Here is a 27,932-nt window from a genome sequence, read left to right as displayed (position 1 = left end):
AATTGTATTTTGTTTTGTAGGTTTCACTGTTTGTAAAATGGATGAGCACACTCAGCTTGCAATGGCTCTGTCCATATCACTAATGGATGATAAGGAGCAAGGCAGCACAGCCATTGAAATACCAAAACCAATACTCAAACCAAAGAAAAGAGGCAGGAAAAAGAAAAAAGAGTAAGTTTCTGTTAATAGTCCATACCATCTAAGGATTGTTGACAATGGCGATGATGATGATGATGATGGTGATGATGATGATGATGATGATGATGGTGATGATGATGATGGTGGTGATGATGATGATGATGATGATGGTGATGATGATGATGATGATGGTGATGGTGATGATGGTGATGATGATGATGATGATGATAATGATGATTATTATACTGGTGGTGATGATGATGATGGTGATGATGATGATAATGATGATTATGATACTGGTGGTGATGATGATGATGGTGATGATGATGATAATGATGATTATGATACTGGTGGTGATGATGATGATGGTGATGATGATGATAATGATGATTATGATACTGGTGATGATGATGATGATGATGATGATGATGTAGTCTGCAGGCACAGACCCTCATTGGAACTTTGATCAACAAGTGTGCCTCCAGGCAAAGACTTGCTCGTACAAAACTTCCTGAGCGAGAGAGCCTTCAGTACACAAGGCATGATTAGGCTGCACATTCAGACCCTTATTTCGAGTGAAGGGTTTGCCCAGCAGACTAATGATGATGATGGTGATGATGATGATGATGATGATGATGATGATAATATTTGACATTGATCGCTCTCCTGCATGCAATATTGATTCAGATGAAGAGTACATGCAGTAATGTACCTGGTAATGATAAAATTGCCTGAAATTGTTTTCTTGATACAGTGAGGACCTTGATGAACAAACCCGTGTTGCTATGGCGATATCAGCATCTCTGGCTGATGAGACAAAGCAAAAGAACAAAGATCTTGGGAAGAATGAAGAAAGGCCTGGAAAGAAGACTAAAAGCAGGGTTAGAGCAAAGCTTAAGAAGGGCCATCAAGAGTAAGTTAACTTTTCATAAATCTGTACTTCATTAAAAAAAGATTTATCATTTAATTATTTTTACAAAGTCATTTTCTTTCCATTCTTTCTTTAAACACTTACATTTCCTTCTTGAAATGTCACTAAATATTTGATTGAAATAATTTATCACTCAGAAAATGACATATTCTGACAATTTGTATAGTTATGCATTCAACTTAAACATTTATTTTGAAAATATTTTTGAATTATAGGTACATTAGTACATTACTATTCACCAACAGTAGATATTTTTTCATAAGAATTTTTTTCACAGGTGTATGAATTCCAAGTATTAAGAGTTATGATATGATGGTAACTAATTTTATGTGTTGGGGTCCATATGTGGAGTCATGGCTGATTACATAGATGCACATTTCAGCTGAAGTTTTGAACAGATATCATATATGGATCATTTACTGTTTAGGTTTCCAGTTCTGCTATCAAGGAATAATGATGAAAGACAGAAAATTTGGGAAGAACGCATCAGTGCTCTTTTGGAACCATCACATTCTGTAAGTTCTGATATGTATACTAAAGAAATGTTTGATGGATCCTAGTAGTAAACTCTTAGGAGTGACGATGAACTGTTAGGTCTTTGGGTTGAACATTCCAATTTATGAAGTGAGCCAACTGAGCCAACCGGTGTGATGGCTCAGTTGCGTTTGTCTCACAACCGGGAGGTTGGGGGTTCAAACCCCGGCCGCGTCAGATCAAAAGATGTTGAAAGATGGGAGTTGCTGCTACCCTGTTTGGCATTCAACGATTAAAGTGATAGAACTTCATCGATCTGGCGCTACACAGCGGCTGCTGGGCCTACGATCAATTGGGCAAAGCAAATTTTCGGAGTATTTCATTTCATGTCTATTTCGAACAATAAAAAAATATGGATGGATTTCTTGTTCTTATCAGTGGCTGGTCCAGGGAGGGGCATATCTGGACCGTGCGCCCCCCCCCCCTTCTTTGAGAATCAAAGGAAATAGTTGTAAGTGGAATGTGTTGTTCATTCTCAAGTGAGGACCTTTTTTTTGCTTGCCCAATTTTTCCTGGGACAAAATGACCTCCATTTTGAAGTGAATACCTTTTTTTCAAATTATTCCTGATATAAATCAACTCTTTTGTGGGGCTTTTATTTTATTTTTTTTACAAAAAATGCCCCCCCCCCTTAGGAATATTCTGGACCTGTCCCAGGTTCTTATGATCAACTTCAAAAATTGCTCATGTATGAAAAAGGAGAGATGATGGTCTGGTTAGATTTTAAGCTCTTCAGGTCAAGGTTAAACAGGACTTTATTTACAGGCAAATGTCTTCTTGTCTAAGTGAATCTTACATGGAATTTATAAGTAATGTGTGTTCAAAAGCACAATAATGAATTGCTTCATTTACCTTCAGAACTGTTTGAACCTTGAACGTGAGAATGTAGCCTGAACTAATGTGGGGTACTTCACATAAGTGTTGATTGCTTTGGGTGTAAAAGTCTTACTTTGCTAAATGTTGAGGGATCCTCAAAAGCCACTCCATTGCAGTCGAGGTTAAAGATGCATATTGATATTCTTTAAGGTTTGCAAGAGTCACCTATCTCATTTCTTAACTTATTTGACTCTTTTTATTTGACATGTGGAAATCATGATATTGTTGATAAACAGTGGATTTTTTTTAAATACTGCAGATGAAATAATTTTCATTTTAGTATGTCATTTACACATTCTATTCCTTCAAGAAATATGATAATAGTTTATCATCTTTTTATGTTCATGAGGATACATCTTTTTAATAACCTAATTAAACTCTGTTGTGATGATTTGATTTAGATGGACATGATCTCTGACCATGTGTTTCAACCAAGTACCATCAAGATCAAATATTTGGATCCTGAGAGACGCCTTCTTACAGAGACCTACCCTGGCAATATCAAAGTAAGATAGTTTCATGAAGAAATTGATTTTGAAAGGCTAAATTGGGGGAGCATTTTGGGCTATTTCATGTATTTCAGGGAATATTTTAATGGCAATTATTTGATGTCAGAGTTTTCAACATGGATATGCTCATGTGGGATAGTACATTATTGTTGCATGAAAAAAGATCTGACAGACACCTGTAATGCTCCAATTTCATGCTTGTTTTGCTTATTTCTCAGTAATCAAAGAGTTTCTCCCACAATTCTTTGGCGCTTATCTTAGCTGCCAAGTAGTACTGATTTTCAGTATTTAGTACTGAAAAGTGAGAAAAATACTGATAGTTTAATGTAAAATACTGATTTCTAAAGTTTCAGCTTTATGTATTGTCCTATGGTATTTTTTTTAAATACTGATTTCCTCACTGAAATACTGATTTTCAACTTAAATGTTCTTTTTCAGGTTGGCAGCTCTGCTTTTAATGCAGACTCTTAGGTGGTCATTTTGTTGGATTCTGTATGATTTCATTTGAAATTGTTACCACAACTGGAATTGATGAAGAGATTAAACGAAAGCTTACCTGTTTGAAGTTTGATCTCCATTTTATGAAGTAGGTGTAGTGAAGAGCTAATGTGAGAAGCCCGCCCCGCGCATGCGCCTTGCCACAATTCAACGTGAGGACAGAGTTTAAAAACCCCACGTAGTGCCCACTGGATTAGTTTTCCAATTCTGGGTAAAATTTCCCATCCACTACGTGGAGGTATATAGTATGTAGGTGTGTGAAGCTATAACCCCTCTTAGACCTTCAGTTAACCAAACATGGGAGGTAAGTTTTCGTTTAATCTCTTCATTTTATTTCGAACAGTGTACGTTCGATCTAATGTGAGACTTTAAAGTAAACTCTGGCCTCGAAACCATAACTGAAAAGACAAATGTTTGACGTAAAACTCACATGAGCTATTTACAAATCCGTTACTTCATTGGTCGAATCTGCAGTATCCCCTAAGAGCGCAGACACAAACGAGTCAACTTCCTCTACTATTGGCTTGTTATAGAATTCCTGGAATGTTGCTTCTGACCTCCATCCCACATGATGCATAATGTTTTCTACTGGTAAAGTCCTGCCAACTTTAGAGGCAGCAGCAGATCGCGTGGAGTGGGGTTTAAACACCCCAATGTCTATACCTGCTTTAGACATTACTAACTTAAGCCATCTGGCAATAGTATCCCTAGACACACGGCAATGTGGTTTCCGGGTACTGATAAACAGGTAGGTTTCCTGTCCTCTAAGAGGCCGAGTACGGCCAACATATTCTAACAAATGCGTATAGATGCAAACACGCGAGTCATGTCCATACTTCTTAAGCACTAACTTCTGCCCAGTTTTTCCTGGTTTGCTTGTTTTTAACAGTTCATCTACTGAAAAGGTGACTGCTGAGTCTGTAACATCCATACTGATGATACTAAGAAGGTGAAGGGTCTGCTGTCGTTGAGCAGACACTAATGCTAAGAGCATGCAAGTTTTCATTGTCAAGTCCTGAAGGGATAAGGACGTCAGGGGCTATAATCCTCGCAAATAAGATAGTACAATTGTCACATCCCAAGTTCTTTCATACCTAGGTCTGGGAGGCTTCAAATTAAACACACCCTTCATGAAGCGGGTAACAAGTGGATGTGTACTAAGACTGATACCATCTGACAAAGTCACTGTAGCTGCCAGTGCTGATCTAGCTGTATTAACCGCACTGTATCCTACTCTCTCATATAATGAACTCAAGAATTCTAGCACAGCTATCACAGATGTTTGCACTGAATCAATTTTTCGTGTGCGACAAAAGTCCAACCACTGGTTAATGTAGGTAGCATACTGCTTAGTTGTTGAGGGCCTCCAGGCAGCAAGGATAATGTCTGCAGTCGATCTCGAAAGGCCCTTGTCTTGGAGGTCTTTCCTGACAATCTGCAAGACATAAGGTTTAAACGGTTAATCAGTGGGTGACTGTCCCTGGTATTTGGGAGAGTAATCAAGTACTTTCCCTTTGGAAGAATGATGGGCTTACTGATGAGCATTGTCAGCAATTTCCCAAACCATGGCTGAGTGGGCCATCTAGGCACTATCATCATGACTTCACATTCATCAATTTCTATTTTTTGCAAACACTTTCCAATTAAACAAAAAGGTGGGAAGGCATAGAGCAACTTCCCTTGTTGCCAAGTGATAGAGAAAGCATCTGTGCCCACTGCACCTGGGTCTGGGAGCCATGAAACATACGTCTCAACTTGAGCATTAAGGCGTGTTGCAAATAGATCAATCTCTGGCCTAACATGGATATCAGGTTCACAATTTCGAAAAAACATCTTTATCTAATGTCCACTCCAGTTGGTCATTGAAATTACGTGACTTTTTGTCTGCTATAGTATTCATCACACCCGGCAAGTGTTTAGCTGAAACTGAGATATCTCTCTCAATACACCAGCTCCAAAAAACCTTAGCAAGTTCGTTACATGATGGGGATTTCATTCCACCATAATTGTTTATGTAGGCAACTGCCGTGACATTATCTGACTCCAAAGACACATGTATGTTCTTTTTATTGGAACAAAATGATTGCATAGCTAGGAAGGCTGCCTTTAATTCTAAATAGTTAATCTCATTATTCTGTGCTCTGATCTCTTCTTGAGCATTCCAACGTCCTCCCACATGGACCGAACCATTAGATGCACCCCAACCTAAACCAGAGGCATCACTTGTGATATGCATAGCCGGGGCTTGCTTAGAGATTCGTGATTTTGAGCATTGAATGTTTGAGATCCACCACCTCAAGTCATCCTTAGCAGCCCTTGACAGGGTCATATCGCGGTCATAGTGACCTTTATTGAGCTTAAGTGCTTTTTGTTTCTCTCTCTCAAGCTCTCGGTAATGTAGCTGACCAAATTGAACACCCGGAAAAGCTGCAACAAGCTTTCCAATTACTGTTGACACAAAACGTATTGTTACTGTGCCGGATGATAGTAGTTGGGAACACAAAAGGCTAATTTCTTGAGTCCTTCTCTCTGTCAGCCTGACACACATGCTTTGAGAGTTCAGTATACAACCTAAAAATGTTATTTCTTGTACAGGCTTCAGGATTGACTTTTGGGGGTGGATGACAAAGCCTAGGTCAGATAATATTTGGGCTGTGTCTCTTACAGCTTCTTGTGCTGCTTGGCTTGAATTGGCAACTATCAACGTATCATCAATATAGGCTACTACACTGTGCCCTTTGCACCTCATAACTGACAAAGGAGGTTTTAGGAGTTTTGTAAATATCCTTGGCCCTGAACTGAGCCCATTTGGGAGTGATTTAAATTGCCATAAATCTTTGTTCCAATAGAACTTAAGATATTTCCTATGATGCACAGCAATAGGCACAGAGTAATATGCATCCTTGAGGTCTATTGAAGCTAAGAAGCAATCTGATCTCAGTAATTGGAGTGCAGTCTCTAGAGTATCCATCTTAAAATGATGATATTCTAAATGATCATTCAATCGTGACAAATCTAAAATCATCCGATGGCTACCATCTTTCTTAGGCCTTGTAAATATATTGGAGATGAATTCTCCTTGCTCATTCACAGATTTTTCAATCACACCTTTGCTCTGAAGACGATCAATTTCAAGAGTTACGGCCTGTTTTTCCCTTTCATCTAATTTATATGGATAAGGAATATGATCTTGGACTGGTGGTCCATTTTCATTGAACTCTAATTCATAACCAGAGACTGTTTTAAGACTGTTTTAAGAATATTACTGTCAGAAGTGATTGCTTTCCAAGCTTCAATATGACTCCTCAAACGTCCACCAATCTGCTCAAAAACTGAACATTCACTTACTTGTGATATGTGTTGTCTTGCTTGCCCTTCTGGCATGTCTTCTACCGTCTCTCTGGATTTGGGTAGGTTGAGGCTGGCTTGCCCCGCTTGGGTTTCATGGGGCGGTGACCCCTGGTTGGTGCTTGCTGGAACGGGGCGGCAAACTGCCCCTGCCTTCCGCCTAAAAAAGGCTGGTGTCCCAAGCTTGAACTTGAAGATGACACCCATCCAGCCATCCTGGTATCTCTGGCTGGGTTTAGCATACGGCTTTGCAAAAGGCCTGGCAAATCCTCCAGCTGCAACCGGCCCTTGACTGGGATTGGTTCGATATCGATGCTTCCGCATCACTCCCACTGCCTTTTGTTCTTCATCCATTTCCTTTATGGTCCTGGAAAGTTCATCTCCGAACAACCACTGCGTGGTTTTTACAGAGGGTTTGCACAAGTAAGTGTATCTAGGGTGCAATTCCGGTTTGATAAAATTTTTACGGAGCTGGTTTAGTTCGAAATGTGCATTCCCTAACAATGCCACGGCATCTTGTTGGGTTTCATTCAGCTCAGGCACGTCCTTTAAGGAGTTCATAAGAGCAGTAATCCCTTTAACTAAAGGCCTCTGGCACCTCTGAATTTTCATATCAAGTGTACGGGCATGAGGACGCAGATTATCCCAAACCAACGGGTTAACTCGAGGAACTAGCAGGTGAGTGGAGTTAGCAGGTCTCATATACTTCTCGCATGTCCCTGCCAAATATTTTTCCTCGAGTGGGTGTGTAAGAAGAAAATCAACACTTCGTGCGTGCTCAGATCCAAGAACGTCGCCTACCTCAGCAGAGACAGCGAACCTAGAAGCGAACCCAATTTCTTCCTGACCTTCATCAGTTTGCAGGGTATTAGCATCAGTTACATGTTTAGTCAGTCTTCGTTTCTTGGCAACTTCAACCTGCTGATCTGGAGCAGTGTCAACCGGCTGCATAGTTTCAGAGGATGCGTAAGTAGGAGAGTCTGGGTACCCCATCTCTATATCTACGTCCATTTGAGTAGATCTATCATAATCATGTTCTCCATAGTCTGCATGTTCATAAACATCCCCATAATCATATTCTTCAGGGTCATAATCACGCGTATGATCCCGCTCAAACCTGTGAGTACGTGCACTGCCTGCACCACCAGGCCTAAATCTAGATTTTTGTTTATCACTCTGAGTCTGAGGTTTTGTTTGTGACTGTGAGCACAAAGTCTCTAACATAGACTTGATCTCTATCCGCTCCTCCCGGGAGCGTTTCAACTCCTCAAGTTTTCCCATCCTGCTTACCAAACTTATATTCTTAGTTTTCTTCATACCTGGCTCCGCGGAACCGGTACTTGCCGTACCGGGCGAGCTTGAGCTCCCTCCCTTGGCGGCAGCGGTAGCTGTAGCGGCGGCTGTAGTCCCGGGCGCACCCGAAGCTCCGGCGGAGGACCCGCTCACGGCGTGGTCCCGAGAAACAATGCCTGACCCCGCAGGATCGACAGACAATTTCTTCTTTTGGCTTGGGCCCGCAGGCTCGCCAGTTTTCCTCTTTGTGCAGGAGCCCGCAGGCTCCACTTTCTCCGAATCCTTCATGATGTTTTGGTCGAAAAAGGAGAAATTTTCTGAACTTTTGTAGGTCCACAGATCTTCAAAAGTGTAGTGGCAAACGCAAAAACGTAGCGAAAGTGGCAAGGCGCATGCGCGGGGCGGGCTTCTCACATTAGATCAAACGTACACCGTTCGAAATAAAATCTTTAAATAAAGGGTGTTTAGCATGTTCTTGATCACTTTATCACTGCAATCAGTTTCAGTTGGGCATTATTATTGTAATACTTCTTCTACTAGTATTAAGTGAAATGGAAATATATTACTGCGTTCCTTTTCATTGCTTTTTATTGTAAATGCACAATTTCTTACAATTATTGAAGGATTCATCAGCAGATTTTGCTATAGTAAATACACTACAATTTTTTCTATTCTTGAGAATAAATTAAGACTACCAATTTATTGCCAACCTCCCCAGATAAAATCTGGTCTTCAACTATGGAATGCCACTGGAGCAGACCTATCAAAGAATCAGACTGGTAAATCACCATACTATGTTGAGCAATTACAGCCTACCATAGTACCGGTCACACCAAAACCCTACACCAGTCCCATCTCACATTCTAAGAAGACTCCTACTAAGACACCATGCAAGATCTCTCCGAAGGTATGTCATTAGGAGGTCAGGGAATTTTATCATTTTGTTTGTAGATTAGGAAAGACTGGTGACCCTTTCTTATGTTAAAGGAAATTCCTTTTTTTCTTCTGTTTTTATATTATGAGAGTGAATTTTCTATTATTGTGATTGTCTTGACAAATAACAAACTTGGCTTTCAAATAATTATTATAATGAAACTCACAATAATCTACTTTTATATAGGGAGCCTCCGTAACAAAAATCTTTGCAATCAATCGCTAAATGCCAATGACCAATCAAGATCATAGTTGCATGTGCACTCTGTTTAAAATACTGACTGGGAACCAATCGGCGCAGTTCTTTCATACTTGCAATCCATTGCAAACCTTTGTGTTACGGAGCCCAGAACAACATTTCTAAGTGCTTTTCAGATATATTATTAGCCCAGTTGTCAGAGCCGGGCATGCCCGCAAAAAATGTATCCCTTTTCTGCACTCCCTAGGGAGCATTTCAATGAGAGATTTCAGACTCAGTTTTGAGGCATACTACATTGACTTTAGTATCCTACTGGATACCCAATTAACACCTGGGTGGGGAGTGGTAAAGTGTGTATTGATGCTTTGCCAAAGGATAAAGGGTCACTAGCGGAAGTGTAGTGGTGTAGTGATTCTGAATCTTGACTTGTAAACAAAGGTTCGTGTGTTCAAATCCCACCACAGCCTAGCGTTCTTTAGCAAGGCGTCAATCCACAATTTGTAACTCTCTACCCAGGTGCTAAATGGGTACCCGGTAGAATGTGAAAGCCTATGTAGTATGCCTAGCTATTGAGTCTTGGAACTCTTGTTGGATGCTTCCCAGGGATTGGATAAATGCATATTTCGTATGCCGGCATGGCAAGATCTGCTGACTGGGGAAATAATATATCTGTAAAGCGCTTTATAGAGACGTCGTTCCAATGTATTAAGCATATAAAAACAGAATATTATCAGTCATGCATAAAGTTGTGCATAACTTACAAACAACTTCATGAAATACCATCTGGAAACCATTCTAGTCATGTTTAAGTCATTCATTTTTTTTTTTAGGAATCAAAAGAAAATTCAATGTGGTAATAATATTGCCAGCACTCAAGCTATAAGTGCTGAATGTTGCATATTATTACTAGTTTTTTTCCTCTGTATGTATCTTCAAGGCTACCAAACCATCAAATGAAATGAATGTTGAAGAGAGCATGAGTATGACTCAGTCCTTTGGTATGACAGTTCAATGCTTGGCTGAACTAGCAGAGGAAGGAATACAAGACTCAACATCATCAGATAAGTGTGGATTTATACCTCAGGATACAGTACAAAGGGTAAGAAGGTTGTAGATAGATAGATAAATGGTTTATTTGATAAAAACTCATACATCATGGCGGCCAAGCCGAATTGTGATGCATTTACATATAAATCAAAATAAATCAATACATTAAAAATGGAATACATATCATTGAAATGAATTAAATTGATAAGCGCAAGTATTGTTGAATAGGTGTAATTTTTATCATGAAATTAACTACTGTGTATGGATTTATAGAATACTATAAATCTCCACTCGAAATGTTTTCCACTCAATGATTTGATGCTGATTTTTGTAAGGGATATTATTGAATGCTTTCTAACAGATACAACAACATAGAAACTATCTTCATCGTCATCTTCATGATGAAGGAGTGAAACTTACCAGGCTGAAAATGCCATTTTGTTTTGATCAAAGTATTATGCAACTATCTATGATCTCAAAAAGTATGTGTGCATGTTTCAATGTGAGTTTTTGATAACAGTTAAGGATATGTGCAAGTATTATGAGCAAACCTTTGATAACAAATAATATAGAACACTCTCCTTCGCAAACTAGCTTTGTCATATGAGATATATGGTTATTTCAAAAGTAGAATTGGTATGATATGAATACTAGTAGCAAAAGTACAGTTCATTTTGCTATCTTTTCAGGTTGACAGTCCAGATGATCATCTGAGTAATGACCAGTTAACCCTTTTAGAAGAGCTTTCTAGTTTAGTGAACTCAGAAAGAATGAGTGATGTCATGATTCAAATAGATGATGGAAGTAAACTTCATGTCCATTCATTCATCATTCGCTTGAGATGTCCTGCCTTAGCAGAGGTTAGTGCACCCTTAAGGTTTGTTTTTTAAGGTTAATTGTTAGTTGATTTTCTTGTCAAATAATTATGGTAAAGTTAAGGTGTCTTTTGATGTTGGATCATTTTAAGTTGTTGATGATGATGATGAACGATGTTAATGATGATGTGGATGATGATGATTATTATTATTATGGTTGCAGTGGTGGTGGTAGTGGTGATAATGATGATGATGATGATGATGATGATGAAGATGAAGATGATGAAGATGAAGATTATGATGGTGATGATGATGATGAAGATGGTGATGATGATGATGGTGATGATGATGATGGTGATGGTGATGATGATGATGATGATGATGATGATGATGATGATGGTGATGATGATGATGATGATGATGATTATGGTGATGATGATGATGATGATGATGATGATGATGATGATGATGATGATGATGATGATGGTGATGATGATGATGATGATAATGATGATGATGATGATGATGATGATGATGATGATGATGATGGTGATGATGATGATGATGATGATGATGATGATTATGGTGATGATGATGATGATGATGATGATGATGAAGAAGATGATGATGATGATGATGATGGTGATGATGATGATGATGATAATGATGATGATGATGATGATGATGATGATGATGATGGTGATGATGATGGTGATGATGATGATGATGATGATGATGATGATGATGATGATGATGATGGTGATGATGATGATGATGATGATGATGATGATGATGATGATGGTGATGATGATGATGATGATGATGATGATAAAGAAGATGATGATGATGAAGATGATGGTGATGATGATGATGATGATGATGATGATGATGATGATGATGATGATGGTGGTGGTGATGATGATGATGATGATGATGATGATGATGATGATGATGATGATGATGATGATGAAGAAGATGATGATGATGATGGTGATGATGATGATGATGATGATGATGATGATGATGAAGAAGATGATGATGATGATGATGATGATGATGATGATGATGATGATGATGATGATGATGATGATGGTGATGATGATGATGATGATGATGATGATGATGATGATGATGATGATGATGATGATGGTGATGATGATGATGATTATGGTGATGATCATTATAATTCAAAAGAGGTAATGTCACTGATCTAAATCCATTGATATGATTTCAATTTTCCCATACAGCATCTGGATCAATCTCCTGTTAGGCACAGTACTAATCGTCCTTTCATTATTGTGAGTGATATATCCTATGAAGCAATGGAGAATGTTCTGAGTTATATATACTCTGCCACTGTGAATGTTACCAGAGATACAGCTGCTGAAACACACAAATTTGCCAAAAGGTGGGTAAAATCTCCTTCGTATTAAAGCTACGTTTTTAAGATTTAGGTCTTCATTTTGGGGAGGGCGTAATTTTTAAAGAGAGATATATCCATTTTGAATGAGTGTACGATCAAGATTAAGATTGGGAATAGTTTTGTGTATGAATATACACCAGGAGTTATGATAAATATGGTAACCTTCAGGTATAGTTTTCTTCATTGTTCATCAGATTGTTCTCTCTTCTTCCCCCTTTTTCTGCCCCACCCCTCTGACAGTATCACCTTTTAATTCTAGTTATGCCACCATATGTTGACTGTTTGAAGACATAGGAAGATTACTATGTGAGCCACATACATGTATAAGGCAAATTTTTCGAGAAAAAAAATGGAGACTGTTTGCTGTCCATAAAATGCATTCTCTTCAGGGACCTGTTGCATAAAACTTTTGCCATAAAAAACTCTGGCAAACAAAATTATGCCATTGAAAATTACACATTGAATAAAACTTTGCCAAAGTTTTTTATTGCAAAAGTTATAAGCAACTGGCCCCAGATATTCTAGTCAGGTGCTTGCATAGCAATTTCATCTAATAGTTGAATATCTTTAAGAAAATTGTCTTATACATTGCTTTGTGTCTTTATTACTACCCAAAGATTTAAAATGACTGAGTTAGCCTTGCATTGCAAGCCGTTTCTGGAGGATGACACAAACACCAAAGCAACACGAAAAGGAAGTGAGCTTGACATTCTAGACAAAGACCTCAACCAACTGATTGACAGTCTGTGGGAAGTTGAAGATGATGATGATGAAAAGGAGAATGCTAGAGATGCTGGTAGAACATCAGAGGATGATGATGCGAACGAAACTTTTAATGATGACGAACTCAAAGAGATATATGAAGTATCTCAACGATCTAGAAGTAAATCATTCCAAGATGATGATGGTGATGTAGTTCCTCTAGAAGATGGCTTCCCTCTGGTCAGTAGCCCCAAGGATACCAGCAATGATGATGGTGGAACAAAGGATGAGGATTCAGCGGAAGAGGTTCTAAGTGAGATGATGTTGACACAAGGGTGTAGACGGAGCAATACCAATAGTTACTGTTCTCATGAGAACATTAGTGATGGTGATGATGAGGATTGGAGTATGGTATTAGATAATGAAGGTGGAGCAGTACATAGTGAAGAAAATGTACAATGCTTGAATTTATCTTCAAATAGAACTACTGATAAAACTGAAGATGAACTACAAGAGAACTTTGTTGATAGTCCTAAGGACATTATTGGTGAAACGCCAAAGGGAATTTATCACTCCAGAAGGAAAGGCAGTGATAGCTCATCAAAAAACGAAAGAGTTGATGATGAACATCATTACAGAACATTTGAGGACAGTTTTCATGCTTTCTTAGATCATACATTAGTGGATGAAAATGATAAGAGTCCAATATCTCCCGCAACAGACATTCGCAAGAAGAGGAAAGCATCCCCGGAACCTTCAAACGTGTCGGGGGATAAGAGTAATAGTGAAGACATTGGTGAAAGATTCAGAGCATCACATCAGTTCTTATTGGATGATGGGACTAGTCGTTCAGATAGCCCTGATGATGTAGTGCTATTACTTCCATTGGATTCAGGAGAATCTGAGAATGATAAGCCAGACAGAATTGGAGATAAGAATCTTCAGAATATGCAGGCAAGGTCTCAGGGAGAGAATGGCAAAATGATCTATACCAAGGTCAAAGGTAACACCATCGGTCGAAGGAAAGTAAGTTCCCCAAGAAAGAAACTATTGATACAGGAATACTCCCCAAACAGTGATTCCGACAATTGTTTATCACCAGATCGTGATGTTGTTGAGATCCATAGTAATAGTACAAAGGAAACAGAATCTAAAGGACTCATTAATGAGAGTCTTCATACCTCTTCATTAGCACACAAGAAATCCTCCATGAAATTAGACTGTAATACTCATGTACATGAGACTGATACAAGGCTGAAAGGATTTGAATCACAATCATCAGTAGAAGATCAGAATGGTGATGACTTAAAGAACAGACTTGAGTCTTTAGATGGAAGTCTCTCTGAGGATATTCTGTCTCCATCACCGCCACCATCACCTAAATTCTGCAGGGCATCTCAGCTCCCTAGATTGGAGAAAATCAAAGATGTGAGAAGTCCAGTGAGCAGAAATTGTCAATTCAGATTTGGCCAGAGCAGAACTAGATACTCTAAAGAAAAAGCAGTGAGTCTTGAGGAAGAGGACGATACATATCAACTCTCTTCATCATCTTCAACTTCTTCAATAAATGAGAGCATGCTTTCATCTTCTTTAAAGCGAAACAAGAAAAGGAAGGTTAAAAGAGATACTATGCAAAGTGGCAGTGGAGACAGATTGCCAAGCCCTTCTGATGATTTCAGTACAGATTCCACAGACACTGTTAAAAGATGGCCTAATATGGTAAAGGACCAAGATCTGCCAAACCGTAGATCTAGAGATAATATCAACCATGAAGCATCACCAGAGCTTCCTCACAACACATCTCCTCCTTCTCAATCAAGATCACATAGAATATCACCATCTCATTCCATTGAAAGATTTCATGCAGCTCCTGGAGCCTCTCCTCTTCCAAGAGCTTCCTCAACGTCTCCTGCAGGATCCTTTAGGCAGTCTCCAGCATACACTGACATGCAGGATATTTGTGGAGAACAAGATGAAAGGTTTGCCTTTGACATGGAAGAAGGATGCGGGTTCGATGATTTCAGTGTTGATATGGATCTTCCAGGTGATGTTGATGGCAATGCAGGAATCATCAACCAAGAGAACAATGCTTTAGAAGATATGGAAGACTGGAACAGAAGTCATGGTTCAAGGGAAGGAATTGTGATTGGAAGTCATCAAAGAGAGCGTTTGGATCAAGATAAAGAAATTGATTTGACTTTCAAGGAAGAGAGGTTGGAAGATGAACTCATGTCTGATGATCTTCATCAGCCTCCACCAGCCTTGAAGGATAGAATAACTGGTGTTGATACATGTAACACTCTTGATGAATCAGAACAAGGAGGAACCCCACAGGCCAATCAGGTGAGCTGATGCTTGATTTTACAACATAATAGATCTGAAAGACAACTTATATATCTGAATTTCAACACTGGTAGTATTACCATTTAGGATACCATAGTGAACTTAAGGTCATACGATACATCATAGTTATTTTCATTGGTTCTTTAATTATTAGTAGATCAGTTTACTACCTTACTGCCCCACTTTAAAGAAAAAAAGAAGCAAGTGACAAAAGGTAATCTCTAAAAGCCCGTAGCACATGTGTCTCTCATTTACATAAGAAACAGATGCATTACCATGATTTTGATGATGGTTGAACAGTCATATCTTAGGCATGACCAGTGTTTTTCTTTAAAATTTGGCCTAGACGAAGAAATAATTCTCTACATACTGTATAAGCAAAATAAAAACCTAATTTTAGTTCAAATTTCACTTGCTTTCTTTCTTCAAAGTGAGAATTGTTCTGTTTTGTTTTATTCTTTTGTTTGAACCACTTCTAATTGCACAAATTAGATGAAATGCATACAATAGTTGTGCTCAACCCCGGAAGACTATTTGACAACTCATATTTATATATTTCTCTTTCGAGAAATGATAATGAGACATTGATCTGTCTTTGTTTTTTTCTTCAGACAGTTCAATATGGTACAGAACTGGTGAATGGGCAAAAGAAAAATAGACTACCACATTCATCACAGACCACCCCAAGCACTTCACATACAACTGCAGGTAAGACTATCATCACACTTTTATCATTGCCTCTGCTCTAGCTGAAGCTAGCCATTTACATCACTGTGCATTAATCTTGCCAGGTACACATCATCGCTCTTGGGTTGAGTGCAGCACAATTTCGGTAAAAAACTCACAGGCCCGTATTCTGAAGTCAGGTTTAAAGTTGGGGTTTAAGTATGGATAGCTAATTGTTACATAAATCACTAACAATAGAGGTATCATATTTCAGCTCATTTAGCTCTCAAATCATTCATAATTGTCTAAGTATAATAGATGATTTTCTTCACTTTTGATGAATCAGGAAAGAGCTCAGTAAACATAAGAAACATACAACTTAATAAAAATTTTGACACTTTTGGCTTCCCATACATAAACCACAACTTTAAATCTGAGTTTAAGTGAAACTCGACTTCAGAACACGGGCCACATAGTATAACTATCAGGCAGCTGGTCTAATGCCCAAGTGGTCTAATTTCTAAGCCCTACTAATTTCCTCTATTATTAAATTCCAATTTGTCAAATGAAAATATCATTCATAAACAGTTCTACTAATCATATACATTAAGGGGTGTTTAACTAATGGAATATTGGACTATAACTGTCAATAAAAAAAAGTGGTAAAGGGATAAATTGGCAAATAGACCCAATAGTTGGTAGACAAAGTGTATGAAAATAAAGTAGGATTAGACCATGTGGGATGAGACCAAATGGAAAGTAGACGATAGAGTTGTAGACCAAGTGTTATTTTCCTTGATGTTACTAGGTACTGCATTAAAGACACCATTGCGTCGGATAGAAGAGGAATATTACCCCCCAGCTCCAATCACACCAATGCCAGATTACGGATCTATGATCACGCCGGAACTCAAGGTAACAACCATTTCTTTCTCAAAATATATTAAAGTTTTTGTGTGTGTGCAACATTTTAATATTCATCTTAAAGACATATAATGTCATGTACAATTCTTACTATGGTGTATGGGTTAGGATATCTGTAGGCTACTGAGGCTTATTAATAGAAGTTTTTATGCGTATCTGACATTTTAATCTTAGAATGTCAGCTGTTTTATAATGTCAAGTACGACTCTTACTATGTTGTATGGGTGTAAGGCTTATTAATCAAAGTTTTTATGTGTATGTGACATTTTAATCTTAGAATGTCATTTGTTTAATAATGTCATGTACGATTCTAACTATGTTGTATGGGTTATTATCTGTACTGAGGCTTAATCGATACCTCCTGCTCATTTAGAATACCTTTTGCATGGAGCACAGTGGTAATGTCAATATTCAATGATTTAAAGGCAGATCCAACCCAAGTTGTTTTTAGCGAAAAGAAAATCTGACAATTAGATGGCTGAAATTTGAACAATATGGGACAAACAATAAGAAAGTTATATCTTAGAGTTGTAAAAATTGATAATCACTATGCTCCTAGAGACTTCAAATTGGCCTTTTTGATATCATTATGATGTAAGGTGAGGACTAATCATCAATTTACTCTTATATGACACCTAGATAGATCCTTGTCATTTGATTGGTTGTTTGATATTGATATCAGCCCATTTTACAATGACGTCATCAACTGCAATTTTTGATCCATTCATCGTGCAATTCTGGATCCATACGATTTTGTCTATTGCACGGGTGCACCGAGACTGCAGGCACCTCAAGTAAAACCAGGGCCATTCATGTTAGCAGCACGCAAGATGTATGTACACGATATTCAAAGACTGAGATCACACTGCATGAGCATATTTTGCATCAAAATTAATAAATTTCATGTGAAAAGGAATCTATTTTTAGGTATCATATAAACCAAATAATGAATGTTCTTTTCATTTGTTGAATGGATCTTTTCACCTTTCACCTCATGAATTATTCTGTCTATTGCTCTCATAAATATTCATTATTTGTATACTATACATAAACTGGCTTAATGTTTTTTTTTTCAAAAGTGTTCAAAAATATTTTGTGCATTATTATTTTGATTACTGTTCCAGGGAATGAACAAAAAACATAAATCCCGGATAATGAAAGTACATGGCATATGGGAAAGGTTTTTTCCCTCCCATTTGTCATAATGTACTTACCAAACTCTTTGTAAGATGGGACACTTGTTGTTCACCACTGTTGGTATATCTTCATATATGCTCAATGAGAGCACATGTTAAAGGTGTTACTATTTCTGTGTGGACTCTTAGCTGTCAATAAATAGCCAAATCATGAGTCAGATTGAGTTTGCCGTAATTTCATCACAGATAGTTGATAATCAGCATTGTTCTAGGTACAATGTTATCTGGATGGTGTTTTATAAAGTTTGTAAAGTTGCAACTGACTTACAACATCACTGTTAGGTGCCTAAAGTCAGCCAAAATATATTCACTCATGATTTAGCATGAGAAAGGGTCACTAGTCATGCATAATGTTGCGTGTAACTTATGAAAAGCTTTATGAAATGTCCGTAGTACACAGGAATTGTATAGTTTTGGTGTCAATTAATTTAACTTTTCATCAGTGTTTACATTATCATAAATGCATTCTCTTATATGGTGAGAAACATGCCATGGCCTTGATGGAAATGGATTGATTCTTGTTTTGAGTATTTCGAAATTCCAATTTTGAAATATTTCATCCATTTTTTTCACCATACAGAAAGAGCTTAAGAGGTTTGGAATTAAGCCATTGGCCAAGAAAAAGGCTAAGTTACTCCTCACAGAAATATTTAGTTATTTACATCAAGGTAAGTAGGCACTTATTTGCATATTGATAATCTTTACTACGTTTTAGGTGTTCAGCATTCATGATTTTGGTTTTTGTTTTCTCATGTAGCGAGACATTTTGTTAATCATTTCATAGAAAATTAGCAAAAGTGAACTACCAGTTTGACAGATTATGCAGTATTAGGTTCTCTATTTGACGGTTTCAGGATTTTTCTGAAAAATGTGTATGGCTATTAAATCATTGAAAAACATCAATATATACATATATGTATATTTATTTAAGAAATCATACTTTCAGGCATATGTTCATTGACAGAGTTTACAGGAAACATTGTAAGAGAAATACAGTGGGTCATTTCAAGAATGGTGTTGAAATCTGGTGTTGGTGTTGTAACAACATAAACACTGGCCACAACTCCGTTCTTGAAATGATGCTGGTGTTGGGATTGACCTAAGAAAATATGACATATATCCAGCACCGATATTGAATGTCGTCTGCTGAACCGAGCATCACATCAGGTGTTGACGATCTACATGTTAGTTCCCCATTCACCAGGGATGGGAAAATTGTGATTTCAAGTTTGATGTTGGTGTTGTTGGTGATTTGAGTCCAGGAACAGGTGGCGAACAGGATTAGGCATCTCGGTAAAATTTGATTTTTAAAGTTCAGATGAGTGCAAATCATTATGGATAATAAGGATAATTACTATTTCAGGGTTGGCGATTTTTTTGATTTTTTAAAAAAAATAAAAAAAATCGGATTTATTTGATTTAAATCAGATTTTTTTTATTTAAATCAGATTTTTTTGATTTCTTTGATTTTTTAAAAGTTCCTTCGAAAAAGAGGGTAATTATCCCCCCCCCCTTACTCTTACAATGACATCAATATTGATGTTATACATTTCACCCCTAATATTGTTCTTAACCACATATTTTGTAATTAAAATCCAGTAAAAATGGACAATTAAAAATAAATTTGAGGAATCATGTATCTGAACTTAATTCTATCATACATCATACATAGGCCTATGAAGGAATATTCCATAGGGAATTCCCAGTGAGTAGAGAAAATTCCCCTCTGGGATTTTTCATTCAAATATTTAAAAAATCCCTTATCAAAACTGCCAACAAACCCTTTGCCAATTACTAGTATTCATGTATATTGTAAGAGAAATAATTCAAATCAATGATTTTTTTCAATTAGTCACAGCTTTACAATAGTCAAAGAGAGACTACAACTGTATATGTTTAGGATCTTTTTGATAAAAAGCTCTTCTCTTGCTACAGATATAGATGCAAAACTCTCAGTTTTGGAGAACAATATAGGAGATAGCTTAGTCAAAGGGTGACTATACTACATTCTGTTACTGTGATTTTTTTACATTAATCTACAATTTTTATTCCCATATTCTCTACAAAAAATCTGTTTGATCCATGAAGTATGAAAAAAAATCTACTTACTTTTAACTTAAAGGATAAAAACTGCAAAACTGCTTAAATTACAACATATGTATTACAAAAAGAAGTATTTTATTTTAAATGAGACACAGCTTACAACTGCCAATGATTGTAACTGAAGTACCTGCATCTTAACATTAAAATGCAGTGTTAAATGTTTATTCTGAGTTTTGCAAATTGTTGTTATAGAGCTCTTTCCATTATTACATGCAGATACAAAACTTCCATTATTTGTAGCACTGAACATAAAATGGGCTGCAGTGACTTAAAAGGTTTATAAGAGAAAGCTTCTCAACAGTCAAATTATGACTGTACTACATTATGTTAATGTGATTTTTATAATTATGTTATTCAAAACATCAAATGTATGATAAATGTAACAATACAAAATAAGAGGCATGTTAAATATGTTGATTACATGCAGGTATCAATTTTTTATTTTACATGACAGAAGTAGTTAAGTGTAGGCGAAGGATCAAAACTGGAAAACTGCCAACAAACCTTTTCTCATTGACTTTTATATATTATATATATTTTTTTATAAACTGCTCTCTGAAAAGTCTTTGGATTATGTGAAAACTTTACGTTAATAAAGAAATTGACTAATAATAACTGACAAAGAATGTAAAATTTCAGAAGAAAAACTCGACATAATTTACAAAAAATGAGTACCTATTGACAACATACATCTGTAGTTTTTAAGGAATTACCTGATTTTATTAATTTGATTTTAATTTGTTTTAAGTAGATATGAATACTTTGTTGATCTTTTATTGATATAAAGTTAATTCAAAGTTTTTCAGTTGACTTGAAGAATTAAAACTGCATTGAACAAATACTTTGTCCATGATTTGTACATTTTTCAATGGAAGTGATTTAAATCAATGATTTTTTTAAAAAAATCATGGTGATTTAAATCGCGATTTAAATCACGATTTAAATCAACGTGATTTAAATCCGCCAACCCTGCTATTTCAGATTGTTGAAGTGATTTTAGCCTTGGCATTCTGTACGATGATATTTTGCTGTAATTTCTCCTCAATTTCACTTATGTCAAGAAGTTGTCGCGTAAAGTTGAGGTGATCAGCAGCACAGCTAAGAGGCGCGACGTCATGAGCTATCGATAACGCGATCATTATCTCTCCTCAGAACCCAGCTCGGTGTTGGAACTTGTTTCAGCAGCCTTTATACCCTCTAAACACCAACACCGAACACCAAACTTGAAATCACCCATTGATTAATGCATGTTGAGTGCACTCCAAAAACATCTCTTGGTGTTAGAGTGAAAGAGTGATTTCACAATAAGGGTACAACGTGCATGCATTTATCATGAAACCCATGGATTGTATAAAATGCTTTTCCTTTTTTTCAGTGATGCCAGAAGATGAATCTGATGAAGACACATCATCCACTGCCAAGGTCAACCAAGAACCTGAACCATCCAAGGGAAGGGCTAAGAAAGGAAAGGCAACCAGGAAACCAGCTACTAAGAAAGGTCAGGGTCAGAAGAAAGGAAAAGAGGAGTCTTCGTCCGATGATAGAGCAACCAAGAAACCAAAGAAGCCAACAAAGCCTAGGAAACGCAAGACAGCCGAAGAGATCCTAGATGAGACACCTACAAAAAGAATGAAGAAGGAAAGTCCTGTAAAAGAGAGGATCCTAGACACCGGTAGGAGTGGTGTAGGAACAGAAGATAGTACAGGGGTCGATGAACTTGTGTCTAGTCAGGGTAGTCGGAGCTCAAGCATTGATAGGTGAGGCAAGTTTAAAGTATTCTTAATTTACATCATTACATATAACCCCCATAGCAGTATTGGGTTATGAACAGAGAATAGTACCAGGGTCAGCAAACTATGTATTCAGGGTAGTCATAGCTCAAGCATTGATAGGTGAGGCAAGCCTTTTAGAAATATTCTTGATTGACATTGTTTCATATAACCCCCATAGCAGTATTGAGTTATGAACAGAGAATAGAACAGGGGTTAGCAAACTTGTATGTATTCAGGGTATTCATAGCTCAAGCATTGATAGGTCAGGCAAGTCTTCTAGAAACAGTGTAGGAAGTGTTTCATGAAGCACCTTGTTATTGATTTGCACTGATGAATTTACTCTGAGTCAATGAATTGCTAAGATTTCAGTAGCTTATCACAAAATGTGAAAATCTCTGATTTGTTTTAAGTATATGAAATGTTCCCCATGTAACTACATCTTTGTAGATTTATTATTGATCACACGGTGGACTTTTACTTTGATTGAACATAATGATCGATACAACCAATGATAAAAAATCAGGTTTGAGATCAATTTCTAAGTTTTGCGATATAATTCTTGATCCACACTGATATTAATCAGTCTTTAGCATACTTAACATTAATGTTTATTATTCAATATTTGACAGTGATAAGAATGACTTTGGAGAAAGCATGTACCATGAAGACGAGGAAGAAGATGATGTTGTCATGGCAACACAACAGGTACATGTTCTTTATCTCTCGTTAACTGCATGAAATAACAAATTTTACATTAGTGTCATCACACTGTGATTATAAACAAGGCATGACGTGTGAGTTTCTATGAAATTCTAAGCCAAAATACATGTGATGTTTACAATAGAATATACATGTACATGCATTATGGAATGAGTTCTTTGTGAATTACACTACCTCTTTTTAAAAATTGTCACTCTCTTCAAAAAAAGAATGTGATGTACATTGACAAAATATAAGTCATAGCTGTTTACTTAGACTTGTGTATTTTTTTTCTGGCCATTTTATGATGGTAGGTATTATGCTTTGGGTATCTATTTGTACATTGCCCTTGTATGAGGTTATAAGTAATCATCAGTGTAATTTTAATCATAACACACAAAGAAGTTAAAGAGTGCACCATTTCTAATATTAGTGAGCCACATATAGCTTGTAAAGTATTTCAAAGCTGATATGATGAAAATATCTAATATCCGGTATTTGATGCACATCATGGCTCAAACCCTGGGCTCAAAATGCAATCTACCTCATCAAAACCCCATACATGTAGTATGTGTAAATAAATCGGCATGCCGACATTGGCACTTCTACTTTCTCCTTCTCAAATTGAAAAATCTTGAGAATTTAATATTTAAAAAGAAGTCTTGTGGAATATAAGATTAATTTCGTGCTTAATTCAATGTCAGATTTTAGACACACTTCATTTGTATCTGTTTGATTTATCAGGTACAAGATATGCCTACTGAATTGAAGAAATATATCATGAGAAATAAAGAATTACACCAAAGGATCCTTCAGTATGAGGTGAGATACTATACCATTTATGTTCAGTTATCATTTCAGGCATCACTATATGTCAATTTCAGTTTTGTTTCCCCTTTATTCTGCAAAGTGCTTATAGGAGTCATTTGTATGTATTAGGTGCTGTATAAAAGTGGAATATTTTTGTTATCATCATAATCATCGCCATCATCATCACCATCATCATCATCTTCATCATCATCATTAATAGTCTTATTGTAATTATATCAATATTCAATATAGAATTGTTAAAGCAATTGATAAAAAGTTTTAGAAAAACAGATGTAACTTGAGAAATATACAACACCAACATGATATGCATCTTATTGATATATGTTTGCAAGTTTCACCTTGATTGTGACATCACTCCTTTGCATTAATCTGAGAGATTGGTTGATCACATTACACTCAACACCATGAATTAATCCATGTTCTTGTTTCATCAATGGCGGAAGATCGGTTCTCACTGTGATTGTAGGTCTTCTCGCATCAACGACATCGATGTTGGCAGGCAAACACTGACGTTGAGCTTTCTACATGCTGTTTAACAAGAATTTTCTACCGTGAATGAATCACAGTGTTTCTCTTTCAAAGTGCTTAAAAAACTGTAGTTAAACACTACTGTTTTCGTGGGATCTCATTGCAGTTCTATTTTAATCCTTATTTATTTTCCTGCACTTGTGGTTCATCATTCAGTCAAATATTTCCCTATTTTTTTTCAAATTTTATTGAGGCCTGTACTATTTTGCATGTCTATAAAAAAATGGGGCATCCAAGACCATGGCCTTCAATAGCTTTAAAGGAAACCAAAACCCAAGAAGAGAAGCAATCTTATTGGAAAGAATAAAACAATAGGAACATTTTGAAACAAGTTTCATCAAAATTGGTTATGAAATAGGCAAGTTATGGATGTTTAAAATTCTTGTTGTACTTTCTATGGGGATCCTTGACATATGTGGTGTGAATTATATTTTCCCATGACATATGTTATGCTCGGAATAGGGCAATATGCAATTTAAAAGATAGGAAAAATCTGAAAAATTGTATACAAAATCGGCAATTTTGAAGCATGTTTGCCAATTTGAGGATCCCCATAGAAAGTACAAGACTTTTTAAACGTCCATAACTTGCTTATTTCACAACCGATTTTGATGAAACTTGTTTTAAATTGTTCCTCTCAGTTTACTCTTTCCAATAAGATTACTTCTTTTCTTTGGTTTTGGTTTTCCTTTAAGTCTACACATGTTGGATAATATCTTACTTTTATCAAATCTAACGTATGAGAAACTGTTTTAACTATTTCAGGTGCTGAATCTTGAAGAATTTTATAAAGAACTGAAAGAAGCACAGGTACCTTGCTCTAAAATCAAGCTCATAGAGTTTCTAGATCAACAGGTTAGTGATCCTGGGCCCCGTCCTACAAAGAGTTATGATTGATCTGATCAATCGCAACTGTAGAAAGCCAGCAACATCAACATGTTATGCATGATTATTTTCTAACTATTTTCTAATCATGATGTATATTCATGCATTTATTGTTTTCTTGAAAATTTGCAGTGCTTCTCTTTGTTTACAAAAAACAGTGTGCAAATTTCCTGTAGAAAAATTATGACACTGATAGATTTCAATACAGTTAAGATTGATTGGATCAACCGTAACTCTTTGTAAGACGGGGCCTTGATTTCATCTGTATGCCTTGTTACATAAACAAATATGATTAATATTAATTGTAAACTTGTTTAAACATGGTTGCCATAGATAACCAGTAATTGTACGATTATGTCTTTTATGAAACATTTGCCTTGAATCAATTTGATTGATTAATTCAATTCTACATGCACAAAGGCATGACAATATTTACAGCCATGCAGTTTAATTGATATAATGTTGGCATCACTATTGTTCTGTAAATGCCTTATACTTTTAATAATGAACTGTGCATTACATATATTTGTTGAATCCAATAGCTGGAAATTTCAATTTGAGCAATATTCTTGTGCTGTAACCATTTTATTATAAGATGTTTGGGCTGTTGAACAAAGAGTTAATTAAGTGCCAATGCAAACATGATATTCAATGTGTAATTTCATTGAGAGTAGCGCAAATCCTCTGAGCATGATCAAACCAATTTGATAATTCATCATTTATATGTACATGTATTGTAAACAACTAGGATTATACCGGTATTTGTGATTTCAATTCACACTTATATCTAGGTCTTAACCGATAATCGTATCAGGCCCATATTTTGCCGATACGTAATCTTTTTGATGAGTGGCCGATGCGTAACGGATGCAAAGTGCATCGTGCTGTGGCTGGTTGTGAACAAGTTTTTCTGAGTTTTCATAATGATTTATTTAATGAATAATGATATCATGGCTATAGTTTTGGTACTAGTTCAATTTTCTGTAAACTTCTAGTTTACGTATGTGTGTCAATTTACTGATGAATGAGATGATTGCAGACTTTTTTCTAGTTGATGAAAGATACAGATGATTAATACCGGTAATATTTGTTTACTGAACCGAAGATATTTAAGTACTTTTTTTATCGTTCTTACCTACACAATTTAGATTTTCCCCCCTACAATTATTGTCATTTGTACAATTTCCAAATTGGCACTAATGTACACGCCATTTTCGGGCCTCAAGCTTTCACACATTGTCCCAAACAAATTATTGCACCTTTTAAAGTTTCATGTACCATACCGGTACCTCAAATTCGCCATACACATTTGTCCCGTCTTAATAACTAGCCTCACAAAATGACAATGATAACAAACAAGTTGAAACAACTGACTGAGAAAAAACAAGGTAACATTTTGGCTTTTGTACTTTGGTTGACGTTTTTAGACTTTTTGCCTGAGTGAGAGGTTGTTTACAATACATGTCATGCATTGATAGTGTTGCTATATTGCGGCCAGGCTGATAAATGTTTGCATTACCATATCTGTAACTTTAGTTTTGTACATTCGATCAAATCGGTATTTACAGATACAGGGAGGGAAAATATCGGCACATCAGATCGGCAACGAAATTCATTATCGGTTAAGGCATACTTATCTCAATATGGATGTACCCCCTGAACAGACATTCTCCAATAGCATTAACTAGAAAATTTCATTGCCTTATTCTTCTTCAGTGTATCACCTTTCGACACAAAGAAGGCAGTCGACAACGCAAACCAAAGAAAACCAAGAGATGACCTCATCCTAATCCTTCCATCAACCATCAAGTAGACTTACGGCTTCATTGATCACTAAGATCTTGTTCATGTTGAAGTGTCAATGTGTAATTGATGAGTCGTGAGGTAGTGGTTCTGCTAGTCTGTGTTTAAGTCCCATCACGGCACTGGCATCTTTTGGCAAGCATGAATCTACCATTTGCTGCTCTCCACCCAGGTGTGAATGGTTCTCCTATGCGGTTGAGTGCTAGTTACTTTGGGAGCTCAGCTATGTTAATCTCTTAGAGCCTTTAGTATCTCAACTTGGAGGATACAACCCTGATAAAAGCCACTATTATTATCAGTACTACTGTATTACTGAGGGTTCTGATATCTTAATTGTCTATCAGAAAAGAGAAATATATTTTAAGATGTAGGAGTGTAGATAACACTATAAAAAAAAAACACTACCTTACTGTCCACTAGCTGACTCTGTAAGAAAATTGATGCGATCCTATTAAAGAAACACTGTAGAAATTATCACCATTATTGGTAATTTTCTGATTAAATATGAAGAAAGAAGATTTAATTCATTTCATATTGGGTACAAGATCATTAAATAGAAATATTAGCACATTGATACTATTTTGATGGGAGTTATGATCAATAAGCTCGAAGGTAAAAAAATAAGATTGATTTTGAAACATGTTTGTTTGTGATCAGAAAGCACCCATTCATTTTGCATATTCATCATTTTTCAGGGATGCATTTCTATCAAATTTTTGAAATCTATATAATTTTTACTTTGTGGTGTAACAAAATATCTTTGTTATTCTTTTGTCAAGATTGTTATTATGATATACTTGTTATATCTAGATCCCTATCCATATCTGTGTGCTTCCTTTATATGGGTGGCTGCATTTTGCTATTTTCGCATAGTGATTGACATGAACCTAAGATAAATGCCAGCTGTGTTAATGATTTCAAAAGTAGTTTGTATGG

At 36.5% G+C, this 27,932-nt stretch overlaps 1 protein-coding gene across 1 annotated transcript; it reads left to right on the top strand.

Moving 5' to 3' along the window:
• LOC121409206 lies at positions 1-27,700 on the top strand. Its single transcript, XM_041601063.1, has 18 exons — positions 1-171; positions 893-1,051; positions 1,497-1,584; positions 2,881-2,985; positions 8,846-9,034; positions 10,197-10,358; positions 10,996-11,166; positions 12,369-12,529; positions 13,162-15,589; positions 16,201-16,297; positions 17,064-17,170; positions 18,956-19,043; positions 21,854-22,235; positions 22,880-22,955; positions 23,694-23,771; positions 25,074-25,163; positions 26,910-27,012; positions 27,043-27,700. Exons 1-17 carry the CDS (start codon positions 38-40, stop codon positions 26,970-26,972), a joined length of 4,578 nt encoding a protein of 1,525 aa, XP_041456997.1. The 5' UTR covers positions 1-37; the 3' UTR covers positions 26,973-27,012; positions 27,043-27,700.
• The last annotated feature ends 232 nt before the right edge of the window (positions 27,701-27,932 follow it).

Source organism: Lytechinus variegatus, chromosome 1, assembly GCF_018143015.1.
Source record: "Lytechinus variegatus isolate NC3 chromosome 1, Lvar_3.0, whole genome shotgun sequence".
Lineage (NCBI taxonomy): Eukaryota > Metazoa > Echinodermata > Echinoidea > Temnopleuroida > Toxopneustidae > Lytechinus > Lytechinus variegatus.
This window is presented reverse-complemented; position numbering and strand designations above follow the sequence as displayed.